At 39.3% G+C, this 23,299-nt stretch overlaps 2 protein-coding genes across 2 annotated transcripts; both read right to left on the bottom strand.

Moving 5' to 3' along the window:
• Window positions 1-210: 210 nt before the first annotated feature.
• cax1 (cation/H+ exchanger protein 1) lies at window positions 211-9,172 on the bottom strand. The gene is made up of 20 exons (XM_080886809.1): window positions 9,013-9,172; window positions 8,077-8,250; window positions 7,723-7,853; window positions 6,472-6,586; window positions 6,238-6,354; window positions 6,097-6,158; window positions 5,755-5,931; window positions 5,367-5,558; window positions 4,865-4,964; window positions 4,240-4,381; window positions 3,521-3,704; window positions 3,326-3,425; window positions 3,113-3,231; window positions 2,895-2,932; window positions 2,636-2,805; window positions 1,221-1,354; window positions 951-1,045; window positions 750-828; window positions 551-659; window positions 211-402 (listed from the first exon to the last, which is right to left on the bottom strand). The coding sequence occupies exons 1-20, from the start codon at window positions 9,089-9,091 to the stop codon at window positions 329-331; spliced, it is 2,391 nt and encodes a 796-aa protein (XP_080742935.1). The 5' UTR covers window positions 9,092-9,172; the 3' UTR covers window positions 211-328.
• Window positions 9,173-10,487: 1,315 nt separating this feature from the next.
• On the bottom strand, window positions 10,488-20,713 carry smo (smoothened, frizzled class receptor). The gene is made up of 13 exons (XM_080886373.1): window positions 20,245-20,713; window positions 19,817-20,101; window positions 17,777-17,976; window positions 17,431-17,640; window positions 17,158-17,330; window positions 16,792-17,011; window positions 16,556-16,679; window positions 16,339-16,431; window positions 15,797-15,905; window positions 13,992-14,177; window positions 13,298-13,446; window positions 13,046-13,180; window positions 10,488-12,916 (listed from the first exon to the last, which is right to left on the bottom strand). Exons 2-13 carry the CDS (start codon window positions 20,076-20,078, stop codon window positions 12,300-12,302), a joined length of 2,478 nt encoding a protein of 825 aa, XP_080742499.1. The 5' UTR covers window positions 20,079-20,101; window positions 20,245-20,713; the 3' UTR covers window positions 10,488-12,299.
• Window positions 20,714-23,299: the final 2,586 nt, after the last annotated feature.

Genomic DNA, 23,299 nt, shown 5'->3' with positions numbered 1-23,299 from the left:
AGTCAAAATGCAAAAATACAGAAAGTTTTTTTTCTTTAATGAACATGTTTATTATATCAAATATCAACAAGATATTACAACGATTAACAAGAAAAATACCACAAATTGACATTTCTATTCAACAGCAAAAACGTTTTTAAATTACAGACAGAATTGGAAGACACTATTTTATGTGTATACATATATATAAATATAAAAAAAATCCAAATATTCACTTTAATCTTCAACATGACATTTCTGATCCCACATTTTGTGCGTCTGACCCCAAACCACCAAAGATTAAGAAATCTTTTAATGTGTTTAATTTTCAAAATTACTATTTGGCACATTAACACGAGTGTGGAGAAGGAGCAAAGAAGTAAAGGGCCAAAAGGATGAGGTAGACCACCACTAGAGCCGTGCCTGCAGACAAGACAACGAGTGGATATAAGCAAGATATTTGACATAGGAAAAACTTTGACAAATGCACATATGAGAAAGTCCTTGATAACATCTGATTCGTGCAAAATTAATACTTACATTTCTGGTATTATATCCTGATATTGCTTACCTTGAAAGTAGTCACATTTCCCATCCATGAAGATGTAATTGACCACAATTACACTAAAGATGCTAGCCCAAAGATGAATATCGCTGAACACAAGCATAAAGCCAACATCCTGGGAGGAAAGAGGAAAAAAATAATATATATAGCTTGAAATGTCATAACTGGAATTATCACAAACAAAATAATAATCAATTTAACTTACATAGAATGCATTGAAGAGGATGAGCAGTGGAATCTGGATCATGCAGACCTGCACAGCAATGCAACTTCCCACTTCAAGGCTGCAAAGAGGGGACAAGGAAGGTTTAATATTTTGTGCATTTCCAGTACTCCAGATTAAAATTGAGCCCATCCAGGTGGGTTATAACACACGTGATAATATAACGGGACGATGTTATCAAACCTGAGACTGATATTGTTTTGCAGTGCAAAAAGAATCCCATTGACAATCTCAGGAAGCTCTGGCACCATGGCCAACACCGTGACCCCAATGAAGTACTGCAGCATAAGCAGATAAGCAGTTAACTTCAGTATTATAATATTTGGTCAGCTTTAATACAAGGTTTCCACTTCATTCTACATGCTACAGGTGTCTTGTTCAATAAAGTTTAGAGTTTTTCCTTTACATTTTCCTTATTAAAAAAAAAAAAAGCATAATAATGTATTGAAATACCTGGGAGATGGAGGAATGGGTCAGAAAGGGCTTAATGTTTTCAGTGCAGAGGTCAGCACAGCAAGCCATCAGCACTGTGGCAACAATCAGCACTCCAAGAGCCCTCCACCGGGACCAGTGGACAACATGGTGACCTGCTTGTAACATCCATACCATGAGCTCATTGACAGGTTTAACAATAAGTACTTATGACCTTAAACCGTTAGTGCCCTTTATTTCATTAACTTTAAAAAAAAAACAAAAACCCCAAAAACAAAACAAAACAAAGAAAACCCAAAATCATTATCATTGCAAATATTAGATTGTAATCTGCTCTCTAGAGGAAAGGCTCTTTCAACCAAATAACATTTCCAGATCTACCCACAGATCATTCCACACAGTCAGTCCATAAGGACATCCAAATATGCATTTTATGAGGTATGATCTGCAATCTTGTTCCCCTCTAAAAGCCAGCTTGCTTATCACCTTTAGCTTGTGCTACATTTTAAATTAGCATCCAGACTTTGCTAAAACAAACAAAAATACAAACTTCTAATTTGCTAATTCTGATTACTGGTCTGCCATGAGAGTCAAATAAAGAATAATGAGTTAATGTTTAATGGCTTGAGGTGCCAAGATCTTGTTGGGCACACACACAATGACAGTTATATTTCATGATTTTTTATTTTAATGCATAAACGTTCAAAGAAAGGCTTTTTTTAAACTGCAGCTGTCATGACAGATTTCTTTTCTGATGTATTAATTATATATTTGAATCATACCACATTAGTAATAGTAATATCACTTTCTCACTGTCACTTAGTAGTATGCATGTGCACTACAAATGGGCCTTATGCTCGACACACACACTTGACACAGTGAGGCCATTGTTAGTTCATGGGAGATGTTAAACAGATAGTGAGACGACGACTCCTTATCAGGGATGTAAATCCTTAGGTGACGGCCAAGCAGAAAACAAGATCATAATTCTCTCTGTGAGGGAGAAGATTTTAAGGATGGGGCTGAAGGTATAGTGAGATGGGCCAACATGTAAGAGTTCTTTGTCTGCAATGTGTTTATTAACTCCTTCTCCAAAATGCTCACCAGTCTTGCTGGTTGCAGAACTGGTTGCAGTTTTATTTAAGATTTTCCATAACACAGCTGGTTTGCATTTCTTTTTCCCCTAGAAAACAATTTAATGCAATTCCCTTAATCTTCACAGGTTTTTACATGCAAAACTGCCTTATTGCAACACTGCACATGCTTGGTAATAAGGAATGCAATGAGCAATAAGCATTTTGCAATCATTTCACTTTCCTATTCCCCAAAAGATTAAACTGCATGCACAACACACCTGTTGCAACGTGGCCCATGGGCAATAATACTGGCATTAATACATGGTTTGGTGACAAGTAGATGGCCGGTGGTGATTTCACCAGTGGGGTTGGAGGTGCTGGTACCCTCTTGTGTGTACTGACCGTGTGCATGGCCCCCGTGACCATCGCTGATATGGATATCATAGATGTGGGAATGGGTCTTCAGTGTGAAGATGAGGCCAATTAGGTATGCAGCAGGCAGAAGGACAGAAATTGTGTACATAAGAGGCCTGCAAAAAAAGAAAAAAAATTATCACTCAAAACAATATCAAGCTGATCGTGTTGGAGAAGTGCTGTGCAATCAAGCATCAAGACTTACTCAATATCGGACAGAATTAAATGGGGCTCACTTTGACTCTGTTGTGAACACAAACAAGATAAGAATGAAAAATCAACAATAAAATAAGATGCAACATGTCGCCCTGGAAAAACCTAAAAGTTGAGTCTTTCCTTTGGACATTTTTAAGTGTACTTACTGAGCTGATCTATAACAAAATACCCTATAACTCTATACAAAAAGAAGAAGCAGCCACCCACCGTGTCATAGTGACAGTTTTTACAGACGAAGGACACAGTGGCATTGCCGGGAACATCGCTGCAACTTTCACACATCAGATTACCAAAGGTCTTTGAAAACAGGGTAGGTGCAAACACACCTAGGGACAATATTGCAGCATGGAAGGGGTTTGGACTCAGGTTTTGGAAGAATTTTGTTTCTCAGTTTGTTTTATGCACATCTGCCATCCTTACCTCCAATGGATATGAAGAGCAAAGCTGAGCTCACTCCAGCTGAACGGCTGTTAAATCGTTGCTCCTGGTGTTTAATACCCCCAATGATCATACATATACCCTGTGCAGTTAGAATTTTTATGCAATGAGTACAGCCATCTGCTTAAGACATCTAATTGCGAATATAACCAATGGGCACAATTCATCTGCTCTTACTGGTATGAACAGTATACATCCAAGAAGGGTGCCAGTTAACGCAGCTTTGACAACCTCTTCATAACATTTGGTGGCAGCATGATGTCCCTGAAGCAATGCCGTGATGTAGAATGTCAACTCTGTGATGGAGCCAAAAGTTGCGTTCACCACCGCTCCCACTGCGAAGTTACACTGTGCAGAAATGCTGCAGGAAGTATACACAGATACAAAGCAAAATAAACAAAAAGAACTGAAATGTTATATGTAGTTTAAGAGTTTCTGAAAACGTTCAGTGGGATTAACTTGCTACATACTAACACATTAATTCATAAATTCAGAGGCCGCTAACCAGCGAGCCCCAGCTAGTGCCATCTGGTGTTTTACCCATGCAAGCAGGCAAATTTGCTATTGTTGTAGTTGTCAGTGTCACTCAGTTGTCAATCAGAGTGTTTCTTGTCCTGTGGACAGACCTCAATTGCGATAATCTTGGACTGCTGTGCAGCCTCTGAGTTTAAAAATCCTCCACCTGTTGCAGGTTCTGGTTGCGAGCAGGACTATCATGAACAGCTGCAGTCCAAGACTTGCTTCGCTGCCTACTTGTTGGTAGGGAAAACAGATGAAAGGAGCTGGGGCTAGATAGTTACCAAAGGCTAAAAACAATTAAATAAAAAAGGAGTGAAGTTTGAATTTCACCCACTATAATTTTTCATCACTTCAAAAATAAAATGAAAGAATTTTACCTGGCTATTCCCATGCCAATATAATAAGACAGGGGAATAATGGAAATCATGGCTGTAGCAAACTTTGTCTCGGCTCTGAAGTAATTGTTTTCTTTGTCAGCGTAACCAATGATCAAAGTGATAAATACCAATGGAAGCAGGTCTGCAGTGGGCATAGGTTTAAGGACAACAGACAGACAGTGGACAGACCAGCAGTAAAAATACTAGTGGCTATAGTAGAACATCTTTTCTGCACGTCTGCCCTGGCCTGAAAATTTATACAGTTACAGAAATCAGACAGCAGAAGGGTTATTATCATTATAGCTAAGCTATGAAGACGAAAGGCCTATATCATATCTTTCTGAGTAAATACAATTACAACATAGTTTAAAAAATTATTTTTCCTTCACAAGACTTTTAGTAAAGTTGACCTCTGGCCTTGACCTTGTGGTCACGGTCACCAAAACGTTTCCTACATTTTTAGCCGATACATCTGTGGTATCAATTCTACAATCCTTGGGTTATCGTGTTCACAAAGTTGAGTGTCACCAGACCGCTCAGCGATCATCCCCCAGGCCTTTCAGGCTGAGGATTAAAAACTGTAACTGAGCCCCTTACTTTATGTCTAACAACTTAAAAAGGATACTGAGGGCGAAAATGTTGATACCGTGGACTGTGTATTTGTAGTAATGCATATTGAAAGCTTGATAACAGCATAAGAGGACTCTGGTTCCACATGCCTGTGTCTGCAAGGGAGATCGTAGAATTTAAAAAAAAGATTCAGTAAACATGCATTAAAATTGATTAGCTCCAACATTAACAAGTTATACACAGTTCAGTTTTGCTGAACTGTTTTGATCATACTTTCACTTTGAGGCCATGTGAAAACTGAAAACTTTTTTTTTGTGATATGGTTCAATTGCTCTTTTAAAAAAGGAACAAAGTGTCACAGACAGCATTAAACACACGCTACCACATTTAAAGCTTGTGGGAAGTACAAAGGATCATGGCTAATAAGGCGGCTGTAAAAAGTAACAACACTGCGGTTGGTATTTTGAAAAGCATAACCATTGCGGTAATGGAGGGGGAAATCCTTCACGCATCCTCTGCCTTGATATCTACAACATCAATCTGTTTCAGTAAATAACCTTGTCCTTTTCCAGTGTGTGGATGTGAAGGTCCTCTGGTGCCATGAGAAGGACGCCGGTTAGTATACGAGCGTTGATTTTTGCTACTGGGATGGTGAAGACCAGCAACCAGGACAGCACACAGGCGAGGCAGTGCATGACAGCCAGGACAGGGTAACCAAGTAACAACCAAATGCAAGTGCTGACACGACACTGTGGAGGCAGATTAGGACTCATGGTCAGAAGCTTACATACACTCGTCATGCACGTGAAAGCCGTGGCAACTTTTTAAAATTCTAATCATTTCTTTGTTCTTTTTCCCTGAGGTTGAATTAAATGTAAACTTCTATATAAATATTTCAGAACTGTGCACAGCACCACATAACTGAGGTCAGTATGATTTTCTTACCCAGTGCTTTGAAGTATTCTTTGGTGGCAGTTCTGGGACAGGGATCTGGATAGGTGGGGGTGAAGACACTAAGGATGCAGAGTCTTTGTTCACGACAAGGTCCTCACTGTCCATCTCATGAGGAATAACCTCACAGTTTGGAGGGTTCACAGAGAATCTATCAAGTACATTATCAACCTGAAAAAAAAATTAATAAATTCTTATTAGAGGATTTTAACTGAATGCTGTCATTAAAACCTATTTATCCTATTAAAAATCCTGATTTTTAAACTTAAAATAGCAACTCTAGCGTCTACACAGTATCAAATTTAGTACACAAATTACATTAAAAGGCTTCATTACCTTCTCAATACACTTCCCAAATGGCCAAATAAAGTACCATGCCAATGTGACACAAACTTTTCCTAAAAGAAGAAACTCATTAGCATTATTTTCCAGATTTACAGAAAACAAGAGTGCTGCAGTTTTTTAAAGACTACATACCATAAGCAGAAGCTGCCACTGTCAGAAACATGACAGCAGAAATGAGGATGTAGATTAACGCTATCCACCAACCAAATAAAAATACATAGCACACATTCCCAAAGGTTACCACTGAACCTGAGAGACAGAAATCACAAACGCAGGTTAGTTCTTTAGCGTAAGAAACACGAATTTGCATGTATGAGCGTGCTGGAGTTAAACAGAGTTCTAATATGAAAAAAAGGCAAAAGGAACCCAGGCGTTCTTGAGCCTTAACAATGCTAAGGTCAGAGTGCAGCTCTTTCATGATCTCCGATTGGTCTTCAATGGGCTTCTCCGTTACACTGGCCTTCCATTTTCTGAAACCAAACTGAAGAAATAAAGGGGTATTATTGTTAAAAAGAAAAACACCTGCAGCTTTGAGTGCGTGTATTACACTCACAGGTTCATAATCAGGGGTGTGGACTCAAAAAGAAAAAGCTTTAGTGTCATTCTGGAGATATTCCGAGTTTTTGTTTTACATGTAGCCATTTTTAAACACAGCTTTACCACAGTTTAGAAATAATGTGAGGGACCAGTTTCGACGGGACTAGAAATGAGCATATCAGAGGGACAGCTCAGGTTGATTGGTTTGGTGACAACGTTAGAGGCAATCTGCACATGTGCCGGGAAGTGGACAAAGTATATTAAATATGGAGCTGCCATGCAGGGGGGAGAAAAAAAAAAGGAGGATGACCACATACAAAGCTCATGAATTTGGTGAAAGACATGTAGAGGGTTGGTGTGACAGAGGTGGCTACAAGAAGCAAGAAGCAGAAGAAGAAAGAAAAGACAAAGAAGTGAAACTGAAAAAAGTACATAAATGTTTACAGCTTTATCGTAATAAGCAACCACTAATGTCAGGCACATCATGCTAACACTGAACATATATTTGCTATTCTTGTGGGAACATTCCTACCAGCGTAAAAATTAGCCCATTAATCCTCAATCATAAAGTAAAAGCATCTTCTGTAAGGAAAAACTAGCAGACCGTAAATTGCTGTTAACATCTGTATTAAGTGGAGTACGTTTTTTTGTGCAACACAGTAACAGAAGAAATGCCAGGACAACAGAAGAGCTGTTTCAGGCGGTTTAGCAGCGTTTTCCATCCGAGTGAGTAAAACCCCCTTAAGCCTGCATGGATAACAGACTACAGGAGAAGAAAAAGCCCCAAAACACAACCCCATGTTTTTCTGCGTCACTTCTGATACCTCAAACGGCTATCACAGAACCACTAAAGTTTATGGTTACTAGAAATGAAAGATTCTGTGTGATTACATTTCTAAATTCTTGCCCTAGACTCATATTAAATTTACTGCGAAAGCTGTGCATCCTTTTCACATGTGTATTTTAAAATGCTTCAAGTCCCTTTTCTTTCCTTTATGAATAAAAAGTGAGAAATTAGATGCCGTAGTATGTAGTAATTGTTTAGCACGTAACCACTGCCCTGATTGAGTGGTTTCCTACCTTGTAGTTGTTGGCCTCCCTGTGTGCCTCCACTTCATTGTCAACTCTGATTGTAGTCCTTGTGGTGCATTCATGCCATCCATCTTCTCCATTGCGTGGTGGAGAAGACCGGGCTGAGGTGACATGCCCCCCTGTGCAGATTAAAAAAACAAAACCAAAACAACTTTTCTACCCTGTTCTAATTTAAACCTCTCTATATTTTAACATTTCACATGTCCATATACACAGAATCTTATAATGCTTTAGCCATGTTGGGAAAGGTAGTCTTGATCATCCAGAACCAGCCAACTAGAGTTATTAAATCCAGTCAGGTATCTGCTACTTTATTCTAGTTTCAGCTAATGTCATATTCACCTCTATGGACACCAAAAAAACATTTTGGGGTGTAGTGGCAGAAGTGGTGTCCAGAAGCATCTGGGGAGGGTGTATCTGCAGGGCCTGTCTCGAGATGATGGGCCCCAACACAGAGCCTATCAGTTAGGGAGAGTTTCCGTGGATATCGATGCTGTTCTTGATGGACACAGGTCTCTAAATATGGAAACATTATAAAGAGCGTGAAGTATGGTTTTCAGAAGAGAACAGCGTATCAGTTCCATTCATAGTGTGTTAGCTGACCGACATGCTTCCATGAAAATGTGTGTGACAAACACAAACCTCCTGAGAGTCATACAGAGTCCATACAAAACCCATGCTCTCAACAGCAATCAGTCAAGACTGATTATCAGTGCATTGCAATGCAGCGCTAAGAATCCTGCTGGGCTTTCAAATTAAAAAAGGAATGCATACTGGTTATGGTTCATGAAAAGCAGTTGATTTAATGGTTGGCAGCCAGTGGAAGGCAAAGATTAAAATGAAAAGAAATTACTGCAAGAAGAAAACAGCAGCAAGTATGTGATTTTTTCATTAAATCAAAACAGAAAAAAATAGGTTAAACGGAGTTAAAGTGAGCAGTTGTTGCCTCTAGGAACGTTACTAAACACCATCCCAAGGAAGCACCATATGACCTACATACATACATACAATACAACTGTGACCATCAGGCTATCCTCCACAACGCTATCTGTTTAAACATTAAGGTTTAACAACAGCAACAACGTCGTTTTCAATAGAATTATGACCACAAAAATACAAATTGAAATTAGTTTTAACTTTTGTTTTTAACCGAAAGCGACTTTAAAGAGCACGTGGAACGCAAACTTGACAAAATACTCAAAACGTCATTTTTTAAAAGTCTACATGAAAGGATCTGCGCAGGTGTGGAGGAGCACACGCTGAATAGTTTGGTCTCACCTGACGATGAATCAGCCTCGGATATTCTTGGTAAGTTTTCCACATCACCCGGTAAAAGTAAACAGTTTTTGTGGGACATTTTGGGTTGTTGTTGTTTTTTTGGTTTTTTTTGGTATGACACTTTATTCTCCGAGCGTTGCTCCTATCCTGTAATCCTCTGGACTTGACTTCCCTCCCTCTTTATTCTGTGCAGTCCGAGCTGCTATTGGCATTAGCAGTCAACCATTAGGACGAGGTGAAGTGGGCGGTGGGGGAAGCGGACGGGAAACAGCAAGAGTATTATATTTTCTGATATATAAATACAGACAGAGCGCCTAACTTTATTTTATTTTTTCAACTTCACTTTTCTTAATATTATTTTTATACGGATATTATTATGGGTTTTTTTCTTCTCCAAATCTCATAAAACCAAAACTGTACTTATGTTAGTGCCCCCATTGGATCTATATAATATATCATATATGGTCATATAATAATAATAATATATAATATAAGTTATATATTTAATTACTTTTTTATCACTTACCTCGCTTTTTAATTTTATGTATAAAATTTAAGTTATTTCTTATGGCATTTTTGTAAGTTACTTTGATTCCTACTAGTGTTTACGTTGATTGTTATGTCCATTTTATTCATAGCCTGCGGTAAATTTCAAGAACAGAAGCTGACCCAAAAGGCACATTTCCATTCCAGCTCTTCAAAAAAAACACAGTTTCAAAATATATTTAAACCTGAAAGGTGTGTTTTGGTTTTGTTGTCTTAGCTAATTATTGTGGAAAGAAAATATCACAGTGATTTAAGAGTCATTCAGGTGTGTTCATCATTTCCAAATAAATTATGATTCATCTCATAAATCATGAAAGACTGTCCTACCCTCCAGCTGCCTTTAGGGGTTAAAAGTATCAGGATCGGTATTGGTATAGGGAATGCAGGCCCTGTATTTATTTGGTTTCAGACTGATACCAAAATTTGCAGTATTGCACATCATTAGTGCAAGCTGCATGCTGCAAGTACACGCTGCGGTCAAAAGTACTGGGCCACACTGTGGCGCAGTTTTTCCAGGGGTTGGCCTGGCGACTTTAATATGACTAAAGTTAAATCCTAATTCTTTTCTTAACAGGACATTTTAGACAGTTCTGTACTTCATACATTGTGGGGACATTTGGGTCCTCTTCTGTCCCAGCATGACTGTTCCTCAGTCCATAAAGGCATGGTTGGATGAGTTTGTTGTAGAAGAACTTGACCTCCTTCCTTGCAACCACTTTGGAATGAAGTAGAACAGAGAATGGGCTAAAATTTTACACCTACACACTGCCCAAAAATTTGTAGAAAACCTGGAAGAGTAAAAATTATTGTAGCTGCAAACGTGGAACGATTTGGAATGGGATGTCATAAAAGTTCCTGTCCTCGAGTCGTAGCGGAGATTACAACTGTTACAAAAGGCAAAACACGAAGAAAAAAAATGCACATATCTGTTTCACTTTTCACTAAAATTTTATTTACATATAAAAACAAAACAAAAGAAAATACAGCTGCACAGTAAAAGTGACAGTATTCTTATACTCAGTTTGGAGACTAAACACACAAAGCGCCACAGTTAATCTTCAGACAGCTTACAAAAAAACAGAAATTATTACTTTTCAAAAGTAATCCTCATTTCTATTTTTTTTTTAACACAAACTTTTTAGGTGGACATCAGCTTTTTTTTTGTTATTGAATTCATAGTGTGGCAGTGTGGCAACTACTAATAACATAAATAATTCTCATACACTTCTATGTAACAAAATTTATCTGTGTTGACTAAGTAGCGATTTAACACAGTTTACTTCAGCATCATTTATCCACAGTAAGTGTAAACACACGTGACGATAGTAGGTGATCATTTGGTTACAGCACGAGTACAGCGGCAGATTTTTTTTTCTTTTATAGAGCAGTTGACTCTTCCCTTTTGTTCAACATCATGTAAGCAGAAGAATCGAGTGATTTGTACATTGGAAATATAACAGATTGAGAAATCTATGAGCAGCTAATACAGTACACACAGAAAGAGAGAGAGAGATGGAAAATTCTGCACTTTTTATTTTCAGATCTGAATAAGCTCCTTGTGGAGCATTATCAAATTTTTTTAACTGAACTGAGGAGGATGCAGTTTTGACTTAATATTTACAACAGAATAAGAAAAAGTAGAAATACAGCTGCAAAAAAATGTAGAAGAAAAGTTGAAATGTACAAGTAAAAGAGAGCCATTCATTTCAGTCCAATGCAGCAAAACTGTAAAGTAAGTTTTCCTCCAATCAAAGCAGAAAGTGTAGAATTATTGCACCAGGCAACAGAGTGTGTACATATAACTACACAGTTACAGTAGCTTATTTAATAAAAGAAAAAAAAGGCTTTACTATTTAAGGCATCAAAAATGAAGTGTAAAAGAAGCTATGAGTTATCGTATGTGGATCTAATTTCATTTTAGTCCCAGTGTGTATTAGAAATTCTTCAGGAAGTGCGAACATTTAGCATTTAGCAATTATTAGTATTTATAGGGTGAGGGGGCGTGTGGGTAATGGTTAGTACCCCAACTGTACATAAGAACAAACAATTAATAGATATATAGTAGCTTGAAGATAGAGCAAAACATTAAAATATAATACAAGAGAAGACTTGCGATAAACAGCATTATGCAGCTTCTGCTGCCCTAGGAGTGATGAAATACTCGTGACATAAGACGTCAATAAAAAATATTAAATATAGCAACAACAATAAAAAGGCATTTTAAAATAGTCTTCTAGAATTGGTGAAATCTTTTTAAAGAAGTCATTCATTGATAATCCCAGGAAAAGTAAACCTGGTTAATTCATCCTTGACTGGCACCGATCGGAGCGTCGGGTCCCACCGTAACACACAGAGCTTGAAGTTGTAACCAGCAGGTTGGAGCTAATGCAGGCGGACGAATGAGTCGGTGCTTCAGGATAAAGACATCTGGGTTTCTGTATTGTTTCAAGCCATGTACGGTTTTAGCTGCCTTATTTGACTTATCATCCTGGAGTTGCTTTTAAAATGTTACTGGACACAAATAAAATATAAAAATAATTTCTTATACACAACACTTTTTATTCTATTTTATCCCTTTGCGTTTTTTTAAGAAAAAAAAAAATGACCAGCTTTGTTCCATCTTAACGTCCAGGCATTGGGATTTTGCTGCACTTTAGTAAGAATTTGCGAAAGTATCCAGCACTTTTTTTTTTACCTTGCTATGTACGTACACCTTAAAACAGTCTATTTCAGCTATGATTTTAGAAGTCAGAGTCAGCGTCCATAAGCTCCGCCTCCATTAAATTGGTCCTGGAGTGGATGGGTCCGTAACCAGCCCTCCGGCCTGCTGGTACCCGAGCCACGTGGGCCATTCTTTCTGATATTCCATCAGTGATATCCATATTTCCAGGGTAGCGTGAAGACGCACTAGGCTGCCAATTGGAGGGAGGGTAACGCGGACCAAGACCCAGATCCTCTGGACGATCTCTGAAGGTCAGGGGGTCAGACAGCATGCTGTGGCCATAGCCATTCTGGCTGGTCTGGTACTGCAGGTAGGGACACTTCTCCTCGCATGACAGACGGCGCGAAGGTTGGAAGTCTGGGTAAGACCCAGGCAGAACTTCCTCCTCAATCTTCTGTTGTTGTCTCTGCTGTTCCTGCAGATTGGCAACCAGGCTTGGATGAGGAGGCAGTTTGGGCAGACGGGGCACTGAGCTGCGACCAAACTCACGCTGGCGATAAACCTGGTGGTCCACCATCTCCTCAACCGGACGCACCTCCTTCTTCCTCTTCTTCTTCTTCTTTTTCCTCTTTATCATTTCTGGTGAAATTTCGGCCTCCACCATCCACAGGCGGTTCCTCTCCTCTGGAGGGGGCACTGTGACAAAATAATAGAAAGTAAAGATTACGATTTTTTTTTTTTAAACCCAAGGTCTAGAACATCTGATCTGAAATTTATATTCAAGGGAGTTGGTGTAAAGCCAGAATCATGGTCTCCGGAGCTCACCTGGTGTACCAGTGGGAGTAACAGAAATGTCCTGTGGGAGGATGGCACCTCGCCTGGCCACCATCTTTGTCACATGCTGTGCCCAAGCTGATGACATGTCATTTGATGGCTCGTTTAGGTCAAAATTGATTCCGGCTATGAAAAAGAAGAAAAAAATTAACCCTAACTAACCCTAACCCCATTTACTGGTCAATACAATGACATCTCTGCACTCAGATGTATTTATCTGAATTAGCTCAATGATATACTCACCCACTGGTCCTTCGTGGGACACGGTGTGCATGCTGAAGGACAGCTCTTTCTCTGGATCTTTGTGGAGCTCCTTCCTCATCGCGAATGCCTTGGCGATCATCTTGCTTTTCTTTATCCTCTTCGGTTCATTATCGCTACGGCCGATGATCCTGGCAAAGTAGAATGACGGATGGCTACATTAATTTTTCTGACAACAAAAATTCAGTCCTGATCCACTGATAGCAAGAGATTGAGACCTAATGTTTTGCAATCCAACAGCTGCCATTTGACCTTAGATAAAATGCTAAAATCATCAATCAAGCTCTGTCATGGAAAAATACAGAGTAAGAAAGCCTTGGCCTCGACTGAAAATGCAAACCCCCCAAAAAGTCAACAGTGCAAACTGAAATGCATGCACTGGGGGTACACAACAGGACTAAATGCATGTGCGTGTCTTCATACTTTGAAGTGATGGGGATACAATCCAAACTTTTCAGTTATTTTGGACAAAGAGCAGGCATTTAACACACCGCTATCACTGTACATATTAATATGGACAGGCGTGTAACAATGATTTTAAAAACAGACTGTTGCTAATTTTTTTTAAAAGAACATTAAAAAAGGGCAAATAATCATCCTAACCTACAGTATCTCTTCACTGCTATAGCCATAACACCAGATACGTGTTTGCAGAAGTTTGTGTTAACTTGCTCACTTGCACCAGGTGCGTTTCCAGATGAGGATGGTGGCTTTGGTCCAGACCCAGGTGCTCATGGCGATACCCGTCCCAAACATGGAAAACAGGTTAATTTTCTCCACCATCAGACTGGGGCGGTTCTTAATGGTGCATTCTGGGATGGGCTTGTTTGTCTGAGAGGCGATTGTCACGTTGGCCTCACACCTGTTGAAAATACGACAGAGACGATTAGTCTGTGTCTCCAACAGTGCCCACAGTGTGTGCCTCCCACACCTTCTAGCTAGTCATATGACTGAGGTGCATTCAAATGCTGGATCTGGTTAATAAGAAGGTCTTTTACATGTTAGGGTGGGGAGAGAGTGGTTTACATTTTTGAGGCAAAATTCATTCCAGTCCAGCCAGTGTCAACACGGTGGGGAAAGAGGGCTGCATTCACTGCTTCATGCTGAGTGGTTAGATGGTGGTTTGGAGTGTGCATCAGGTTGTGGATATCTGTGTGTGACTGGATGCGGAGGGTGAAACTGAGAAGTGCTGAGGTATAAAGCAGCTTTTGAAGCAAGCAGGTGTAAACTTTAACACCTTAGGACTTGAACTGCTGCAAAACTGTAAGGTAAAACTTCCTTCAGTCCAGACAAGGATTCGAATGACTCCATACTGATCGCTACCACTGACCATTTTAGTTCCACCTAATCAAAACTTTGGTGCATAATGAGTGTATAAATAAAAGATTAATAGCATAAAAACTAATGTTATTTTACCTTTTCTAAAATTTTTAAACAACAACTAAATGTCAATGCAACAGAAATGAACTAATGCATGATATTAACATGCTTTGGTTAATTAGTTCTCACAGGTAGCTGCACATTGGCCTAATCAGCAAGAGATCAGCTGGTTAAATCCTAAAAGGAGAGCCAAAATCTCAGGCCTCAGACTGCTCAGTGTATGATGTCACTGAGAAGGGGTATCCTTAATATGGTCACCCCGATCACCTTCCATTCAACCATCTGTTTACAAGGGGTAGCCAATGAAAAGAAAGTTGCCTTAAAGGGAGAGGAGCAGGTCTCCATGAGGGTCTGCAAACATTAAATACTGTGAGTGGAGCCAATATTAGTGGACCAATATTAGCTATTTGCCAATATATTGGGACTGGGATTTTTAATGGCCGATACATTTTTTGTGGTATAAAACATATGGAAGAAACCGCCTTTAAGCATGTAACAAGTGTTGCTTAGTTTGTCCACCAGAGGGAACTCTGCAACCTCCCTATTGACAACACATTTTCGGGAAGAACACAGCACAATAACCAGCTGATCCAAGTAGACTCAGGCAGGGTGTAAACAAGTAATCAACGACTGGTAACGATAAAGGAAGAGTACTTTTAAACTGCATTATCATATTATGTTAGGACTCATAAATAACAACAAATAACAAATATTGGGGGAAACTATTTATGTGTTTTGTGTTTGAAAGAAAAAAAAAATCAGCCAATATATGGAATGTTTAAATCACCAAATATTGGTCTTAAAAATCGGTCAGGCTATAGTGACAATTTATCCAAAGGTACTCTAATAGATTCCAATTATAAATATATGGAGATAGAAATTAGCATAATAGGTTTACTTTAAATTAATGTGACATATTTGGAAAAATTCAGGTATTTATTTATTTATTTTTTAGGAGATATGCATCCTGGGCCTGGCATTGTGGTCCCTTTAAGGTGGAAAGGGTAATATGCTGTGCAATAGCAGTGGTGACTTTGTTAGTGTGAGGAGTAAAAACACATAAAATTATATGTTTTCCGTCTAAAAGAAAACACAACTTACAGCACATAATCCCTGAAGCTTCTTTCCCACTCAGCTTGGTTGAAGAAGTCATAAAAGTGGCAGCCAAAGGTTATAAAGACAAAACCAAAGGCAAGGAATCCAAATATTCCTGTATCGTAAAGAAACACAAGGACAACAAATTATATGTAAGGTATTAGTCGCTTTGCTCCTTGTATACATCATACAGAATAAGAAACCTTAATGCATTATTACATCGGCGTAACTTTGTGCTGAACATGAGGAGGGGGGGTCAAATGGCAGATGATTAAACATGCAACTATTTTTCTGGTAATAACTGAAATAGTACAGAAAAGTAAAGAAGTAAAGAAAATCAACAGCCTATTTGTGCAAGATAATTCATAATTTTATTGGGGGGGGGGTATATTGGTTGGGTCTGATTACTTGGTCATAACCCCCCAGGAAATTACGCCCCTGCATTATTAAAATGCCTGATTTCTATGATGAACAAGCAGTTAAGCCCAGGTTTCAACTCTCAGGATGGTTTCTCTCTGATATTGATCAGGCGAGAGTAGAGAACTTACCAAGTCGCAGCATAGTCTCATTGATTTTGCTCGCTGCTTTCTCACTCAAGAGACCGGGGTGATTACTTTTGATGGAAAATAATGTCATAACACCTAGAAACAGAGAAATGTTTTAATTAAGTCTTTGCAAAGATTAAAGAGTAACTTTTATGACAGTTTGTGTCTCTTTTTAGCTCTTTGAGCTCAAAACATGACAAACCAGTTCTTCGGAACTTACCGCGAATGAGGAAGTAGCCACCAACAACAAGCACCACTCCAATGGGTGCAAGCACAAAGCCAGCGCGATACCTGTAGTTCTTGTAGCCCACAAAACAGATCCCGCTCACAGAGTCTCCGTCAACCTTTAGACAACCAGGCATAGACAAAAGGAATCATAAAACTGACCAACCTCAGTTGTAAAACATTTTAAAATCTCAAAGAATGAGGAATTTTAGTGAAAAGCCTCATACACACCTCAGCGATTGCTAGGATGGCCACAGTGAGGACAAAGGGGATGGACCAGGTGACCATGTGGAAGTAAGAGGTTCTACCAGACAGTGGCTGGTGAGTAGTGCCCAGAGCTTTGAAGGATGTGTGCCAGGCATATGTCAGCATGACAAACCAAATCACACCTGACATCAGGGAGTAGTAGACGATGATGAAGATGGTGACACATGACAGCGTTTCCGAAGACCTGAAAAGAGCAAGATTAGAGAATTTCTGTGATTTTTTTTTTCTTTTTCTTTTCTTTTTTTTGGGGGGGGGGGGGCATGCGGAGGGGGAAAAAAATCACATGAAATCGTATCATATTTAACGCTGAGATCGAGGTTTTGCACTCACGAGGGCTCCCCGAGTCGCATCGTGTTGTCGCTCTTGCATACAATCTCTTCACGTGCGCCATCCAGAAATTGGGCCAGCCAGCCGATGCTGCCCACAAAGAAACAGGCGTTGATGTAGAAGAGAATGACAGCTGGGTAGCGGTTGGAGTTTTTCCAGTCTGCAAGAAATGTGGCCTGAAAAATAAAGAGAAATAATTAACAAAGCGAGAATGTGGCTTAAGTTAAATGTGACCCAATCCCCCCCAAAAATGAATACCGTTATAGTTTGTCTCACCAGGGTAAAGAAAGTGCAGAGGAGGGTGATGGTTCCAAAGTAAGCGATGTAGGCGTGCATGTCATTGTGCTCCTCTTCAGTGAACAGAGGATTGTCACACTGGATACCACAGCCCTCCACGTCCTTGTACCAGCTCGACTGAATGTCCGTCTTCACCAGAGGAGCTTCACACTGGCCCGATGTGTTGAACTTCAGCTTTTGCACCTCATTCTGCAAACAGAGGATATAATGGGTAGTCTTACAGCTGCCTAACAGTTTGAAATCATTGCTGTTTACTGGACCCTGACCTCTGAGCCCGGACTTTTAAAAAAAGTCTCACATGACATTACATGACAATTGAACATACCGAACAGCCCACAGGGAATTTGTCACATTTGAGAAAGCTGGGCCAGCCTCGCTCCCGATCCACGATGCTACATGGACTACGTGTAGTCAGACAGAGGCTCTGGCTGGGCAGTTCAACTCGGCCGTTTTCGCATTTGGGCATGTAGACGGCGCAGAGCAGAGGCTGGATGACCGACCAACAGCGAGGGGCATTCCGCAAACCTAGGACACAAAAACAAAACTGAAACTTCCTGTGGCATTTAACTTAGAGATGATAGATTCACCACAAGAATGACAATGATCCCATGAGTAGTTAGATTTATGAGACCAGTGATGATGACAGTGATGATCGTTATACACTTCCTATCAATTTCCAAGAGCCGGAGGTGGAGATGTACATATTAAGAGAAGTTATGCAAAAAGGGAAAAAGAAATTATTCACTTTGAATATGACTGACTGAATCTGATTCTTTTAATTTGCATGTTCTATTTGTACAATAGCAATTAATCGAGTAATCCACAACTCAGTCAGTGGAAAACAGAGAAGGTGGGCCTGTACAATATGAGAAAAATCTACAATGTTCAATGTTTTGTTCAATATTGCAATGACAACATATGATGAATAAACAAATATTGAGGCGTCCATATTACATTTATTCTCCAGATATGTGAAGGGATAAGGTGCTAAGGAAGCAGCATTAAGTTGGTGGTGTTTTCTCATTTTGTAGTAAGATTGTTGCTACTGTTGAGCTCTTTTCATTTTTCATTGAACAGAACATTAAACATAAGATTTTTTTTGTATTTATTGCGTTTCAGACAGTCTTTTACTGTGTGTTTATGGCCAATTCACAAGTTCCTTAAGTTGCACAAATGATGCAGTGCCAGTTTCGCTGGCAGGCAACTGCAAGTGACAAATAACGGCTCAATTCAATTCAATTCAAATTCCAGCAGGTAGTTAACTGCATACTTTTCTTGACTGTTGCTCAGACATAAATAAATGAATATATAAAATAAATAAAACACATATGGACAAAAAAATGACATAAAAATCATTTTGTGTGACTGAAAATGAAAACTACCACATTCCCTCCCATATAAAATGTATATGTTTTAAATGTGTTTTATAAGAGATATATGCTTCATATCAAAATAGCCCCTTTCACAGTTTTCAAAATAGAATTATTAATGGAACATATTAACAGTAACTGAACACCCTGTGTATACTGTATACAGTATACATAATTGTTATAATTATGTTGCATCAAGTCATAGAGGTCTTACAGGTCTTATGGCTAAAATTGTTTCTGATTGTTGTAGATTTGAGGTTTGGCAGTCTGACAAAGTGAGATTTCGTGACGTCAATTATAGGTCAGTTTATAGTCTAGATGATAAAAACTTGGGATTAAAAATTTACAAATTAAAAAAGTTTATTTTTCCATCCGTGTAACACTTATGTACGGGCATGGTTACAGACTTCACCTTATAATACTTGCAATTTTTTTTATTATTGTTTACAAGAATGATTTTCTAAATTAGTAAAAATCGAGACAAATGATACTCTTTAAGATCTGTGAGGCTGGCCTGGTACTGACAGGTCATTAGTGAAAGTTTATGAAGGTCAAAGTCTTCTTGCGGAATATCTAAAAACCCTTTTATCAGCCGGTCTTCATTTGTTTCCGCTCTTAACACCTTTGAATGATTGTCCTTTGTTACCTTTAATGGATTTTAACCCCTCTTTTCCTCTCGAGGATCTTTTCCATTACTTAAACCTCCTGAGTACTTGTGAATTGTCACAGCAGGCCATTATCATGCATTTAACATCTTATCTCAATAGAACAATACAAAGTAAATACTGATAAATACGGTATATTGACTGAAAAACAGCCAATTTTCAGAGTTTCGGCTTATTAAAAAGCTAAGAGTTAATTGTTACTACAAAAAAAAGAAAAAGAAAAAAGCATTTTCTTAATTATTTACATGCGGTATCAAGAAACTGACTTCTCTGACATAAAAGACAAACGTACTAAAGTAGCAAATATGAATTATGATTTTCAAATCATACCGGACCACATGGTCAACTTCTCAAAAGCCTCTTCTTGGGTGCTGGAGTCCTCCGCCAGGATCAGAGAAGTGTGACTGTATGGTAAAGGCGATCCCAAACACGTGTTATATTTAAGCACCTCGCAAGTTGTGGTTTTCTTGCAGGTATCCTCAAATATCGTCCCGTTTGGAGAGAGCACTGCCCCGCAGCCAGAAAGCCAGGCAGCCCAGATGCAAAGCATCCCGTAAAATCCAACAATGGAGCTCCAACTCTTGGAAGACATCTTGGAAGGGGGGGGAGATTCAACTGCGCAAAAAAGGGAGAAAAAAATCACTTTGTTTTCTTGTGCTTCAGCAAACTAATGTACAGAAAGACCAAGATGGGTTGCTCTGTTCTTTAGATTTAGGATAGGTTTCCAAAAGCGGCATGGTAAATTAAAAAAAACTAACTTTAAAGTTTTCCCGAAGTCCTTCCAAACTGTTTCATTCTGCACTTCTCATCCGATCCCTTTTGGCTTTTCCCGAATTCCTTCATTATCCAAAATCTAACCGCCGCGCAAAATGTCCTCATGTGTTGAAAACGCGGATGGTGATCTTAGAGCGGTAATAAAGTATCCATTTGTGTCGTTTAAGCTGGATAGGAAAGTTGCAGATTCTTCTTCCCTCCCCCAACTTCCAAAAAAACTTGCCATGAAAAAGTCTGGATCTCTGTAATAGGATCTCCAGCTCACATGCGCCACCCCTTCTCCAAAACCCCCCTCTTTTTTTTATAGTGGCAGAAAAATAAGGTGATAAATTATCCTATATCTCTGTATGAGTTTGAAGAAGTGTTTCTCTCCGGGTGAAGTGTCTGATGAGAGGTTTTTGTTAAGTCCCTGTGAGCTGCACTCACTGTCTGCTGGTTGTTGGGGTTTTTTTTTTTTGTATCTCTGGTATGCACATGGTGGGGGAAAGCCAGGGCAACAAAACCTCCCTTCCCATCCCCCTCTGCAAGTAGAAGAATGTGCCTTATGGCAGACCTTCTCAGAGTTTCTCATCTCGAGGACCACCACCCCAAAACAGCACCGACTCTCCGGTCTGACAGGTTAACTCTCATGTGAGAAGGGTTTTGTAATTTATTCTTATTGACAATGTGAAGGGAGTAAAGATGAAATATTTGCATTCTTTCATCCCCATGTAGGATCCCAGGTGACCCTCAGACATTTTCAGAGCAATTTTAATTACATTGCATATACAACAGCCCCTGCATAATTCTGTTATGAGCTTTTTCATTATCTTTGAATAGGTACGAAATCACAAGCTAATAGGATACACAAATAGAAATAATAAGAAATATGTATGGGTATGGTATTTCTATGCATTTTGCAACAACAGTGTTAACAGTGGAATAGAAATCAGGGTTTCTCAAAGTTCTGATCACAGAGTGTAAGTGTAGAACATCAGCATGTCCAGCATTTGTAATGCATCTCTTCAAAGTATGTATATTGGTAATACAACCGTTTGTTTTTATATTATAACATGAACTGTGGATGAAATGAAGAACAGTGGGTGCTTAAAATGCTTTCTAGAGCAGCCACTTACCTGCAGGTCACACATGGAGAACGTTGGATGTACAGAAAGTGTACGTGCAGGCTGATCTGTGCTGATGACATTTGTTTTTTGGTCACAGTTATGCAGAGTAAACACTCCTTGCACTGGAATGTACATGTGCAGGCATTACATAAGACTTTCAAGTGAAAATAAAATGTCTTACGGTGCTCACCAGCCACAACCTTTATTATTAATCGTGTGGGATTATTATTTGTTTACATGAAGGCTTAGCGATTATGACATCGGAATATCTGTGTGTGGGAGAGAGAGGGAGGGGCACAACTCAAAATTAGTTTCCTTTGGGACACTCATAATGGTCTGAACTTCCTCTTTTCTGGTTAAGGTGGCTATACTGTTAATAAAAACACAAACACACGGACAGAACTCACACAGTCAAATTATTTTAGGCTCATCCACTTATCGTTCTTTTCTTTTGACTATGGCGGGATACCAGAAAAAGCACATACCTAAAAGGTCAAAACTCCACCATGTTGTTGATATTGCTCTAATTGGAGAGTGCACTTGTGGTATTTGGATGACTGCTGATGCTTTGTGTTCGCAGTGAATCTGGGTTAGCTCTGCTCTGTCCTGAATGTGTGTGTGTGTGTGTGTGTGTGTGTGTGTGTGTGTGTGTGTGTGTGTGTGTGTGTGTGTGTGTGTGTGTGTGTGTGTGTGTGTGTGTAATGCACGTCTGGGCCTCTTTAAAACCTACAGTAACACGGCTGCCTCAGTGAGTCAGAGGAGCGGGGACCACACACAGAGCACTGGAGCCCAGGCCAACACACACTCACTCCAACTCTCATGTACACACTGATTCACTGACTAGAATAAGGGACACCTACGGAGCGATATACTGCGGTTTGAACTGTCACTTTGTCATCAGTTTATTCTGCATAATTACATAATTTCAGGTCTCTGAAAAGTGCTAATGAAGTGAGAATCTAAGAGGGGAGTTAAACTCACAAAGACATGTCATGTTTAAATTGGGAGAAAAAAAAAAGGCTGCTACAAACATAGGACTGTGTGCGCTCCTAAACATCACAGGCATCAGGTTTGAAGTTGAGATCTCCTCAGAGGTTTTCATTTGCCAGGGAGAGAAATGGGGTGGAGATAAGAGGTCATGTTGGTGTTTGCTTCTTCACAGTTACATTAGACTTCTGGCCACGCAAAGCTCCCTGGGTAAGAAGTAAAAATTGTGCCAGTTAACTCTTCCAGTTAGGGAACAGGATTTGTGTCATTTCTTTTTAATGAATATGTACAGTACTGTGTAAAAGTCTCGAGCCACTCCCCATTTTCATTTTCTTTGCTTCCAAGGAGTTCGCTCCTTGTACCTTACCATTTTCAGAGGACTTGTTGTTTGTTAAACCACTTACCACTGATTTAACCCCCTAAACTCCCCTAACTCAAAATGTGTTTACATTTAACAGACAACTTGGTAAAGACCAAAATTCAAATAGGATCTTTAGACACTTTATTCATAGTAGCCTGTCAGAATCTATATCTATAAAAATGGCAACAATAACACAGTTTACAGGGATAAAATAGTATTTCTGCCCCAACAAGGTGATTCCCAAAGAGCAATTAGCTGAAAACTGAAACATTTTGAGAAAACTGAACAGGTGGGCTAAAAAATATCTAGAACAGATGAACAGTACCTGAAAGCCATGTCCTTAAGGAACAGAGGAAATAGAAAAAAAGAAGTAAAGAAAGGCTGAGGTCTGCCAAATTAAACATCAGACTGAAAAATCAGAGGAAACAGGTCCTTGGGAGGGTTAAATCAAAATTTGAAATTTTTGGTTCAAATCATTATCAATATGTATGGAGGTCAGGAGAGAGGTCCAGTAGTCTACTGGGATCTGTAAAACACAGTGGAGGCTGTGTCATGGTTTGGACTGCATTTCAGCCAGTGGTGTTG

The sequence above is a fragment of the Rhamphochromis sp. 'chilingali' genome, assembly GCF_963969265.1.
Source record: "Rhamphochromis sp. 'chilingali' genome assembly, chromosome: 7".
NCBI lineage: Eukaryota > Metazoa > Chordata > Actinopteri > Cichliformes > Cichlidae > Rhamphochromis > Rhamphochromis sp. 'chilingali'.
The sequence above is the reverse complement of the archived record's forward strand: the minus strand, read 5'-3'. Positions and strand labels throughout refer to the sequence as shown.

Excerpts from the sequence above, each read along its gene's own strand:
- smo (XM_080886373.1), bottom strand. The coding sequence starts at position 20,078 with ATGTCTTCCAAGAGTTGGAGCTCCATTGTTGGATTTTACGGGATGCTT. Across the intron at positions 17,012-17,157 it reads ATGCGACTCGGGGAGCCCTC|GTCTTCGGAAACGCTGTCAT; the intron begins GTGAGTGCAAAA and ends TGCTCTTTTCAG. Across the intron at positions 16,432-16,555 it reads TGGCTACTTCCTCATTCGCG|GTGTTATGACATTATTTTCC; the intron begins GTAAGTTCCGAA and ends CTCTGTTTCTAG.
- cax1 (XM_080886809.1), bottom strand. The coding sequence starts at position 9,091 with ATGTCCCACAAAAACTGTTTACTTTTACCGGGTGATGTGGAAAACTTA. Across the intron at positions 6,587-7,722 it reads GGGAGGCCAACAACTACAAG|TTTGGTTTCAGAAAATGGAA; the intron begins GTAGGAAACCAC and ends TTATTTCTTCAG. Across the intron at positions 1,355-2,635 it reads CAGCACCTCCAACCCCACTG|GTCACCATGTTGTCCACTGG; the intron begins GTGAAATCACCA and ends TGTTACAAGCAG.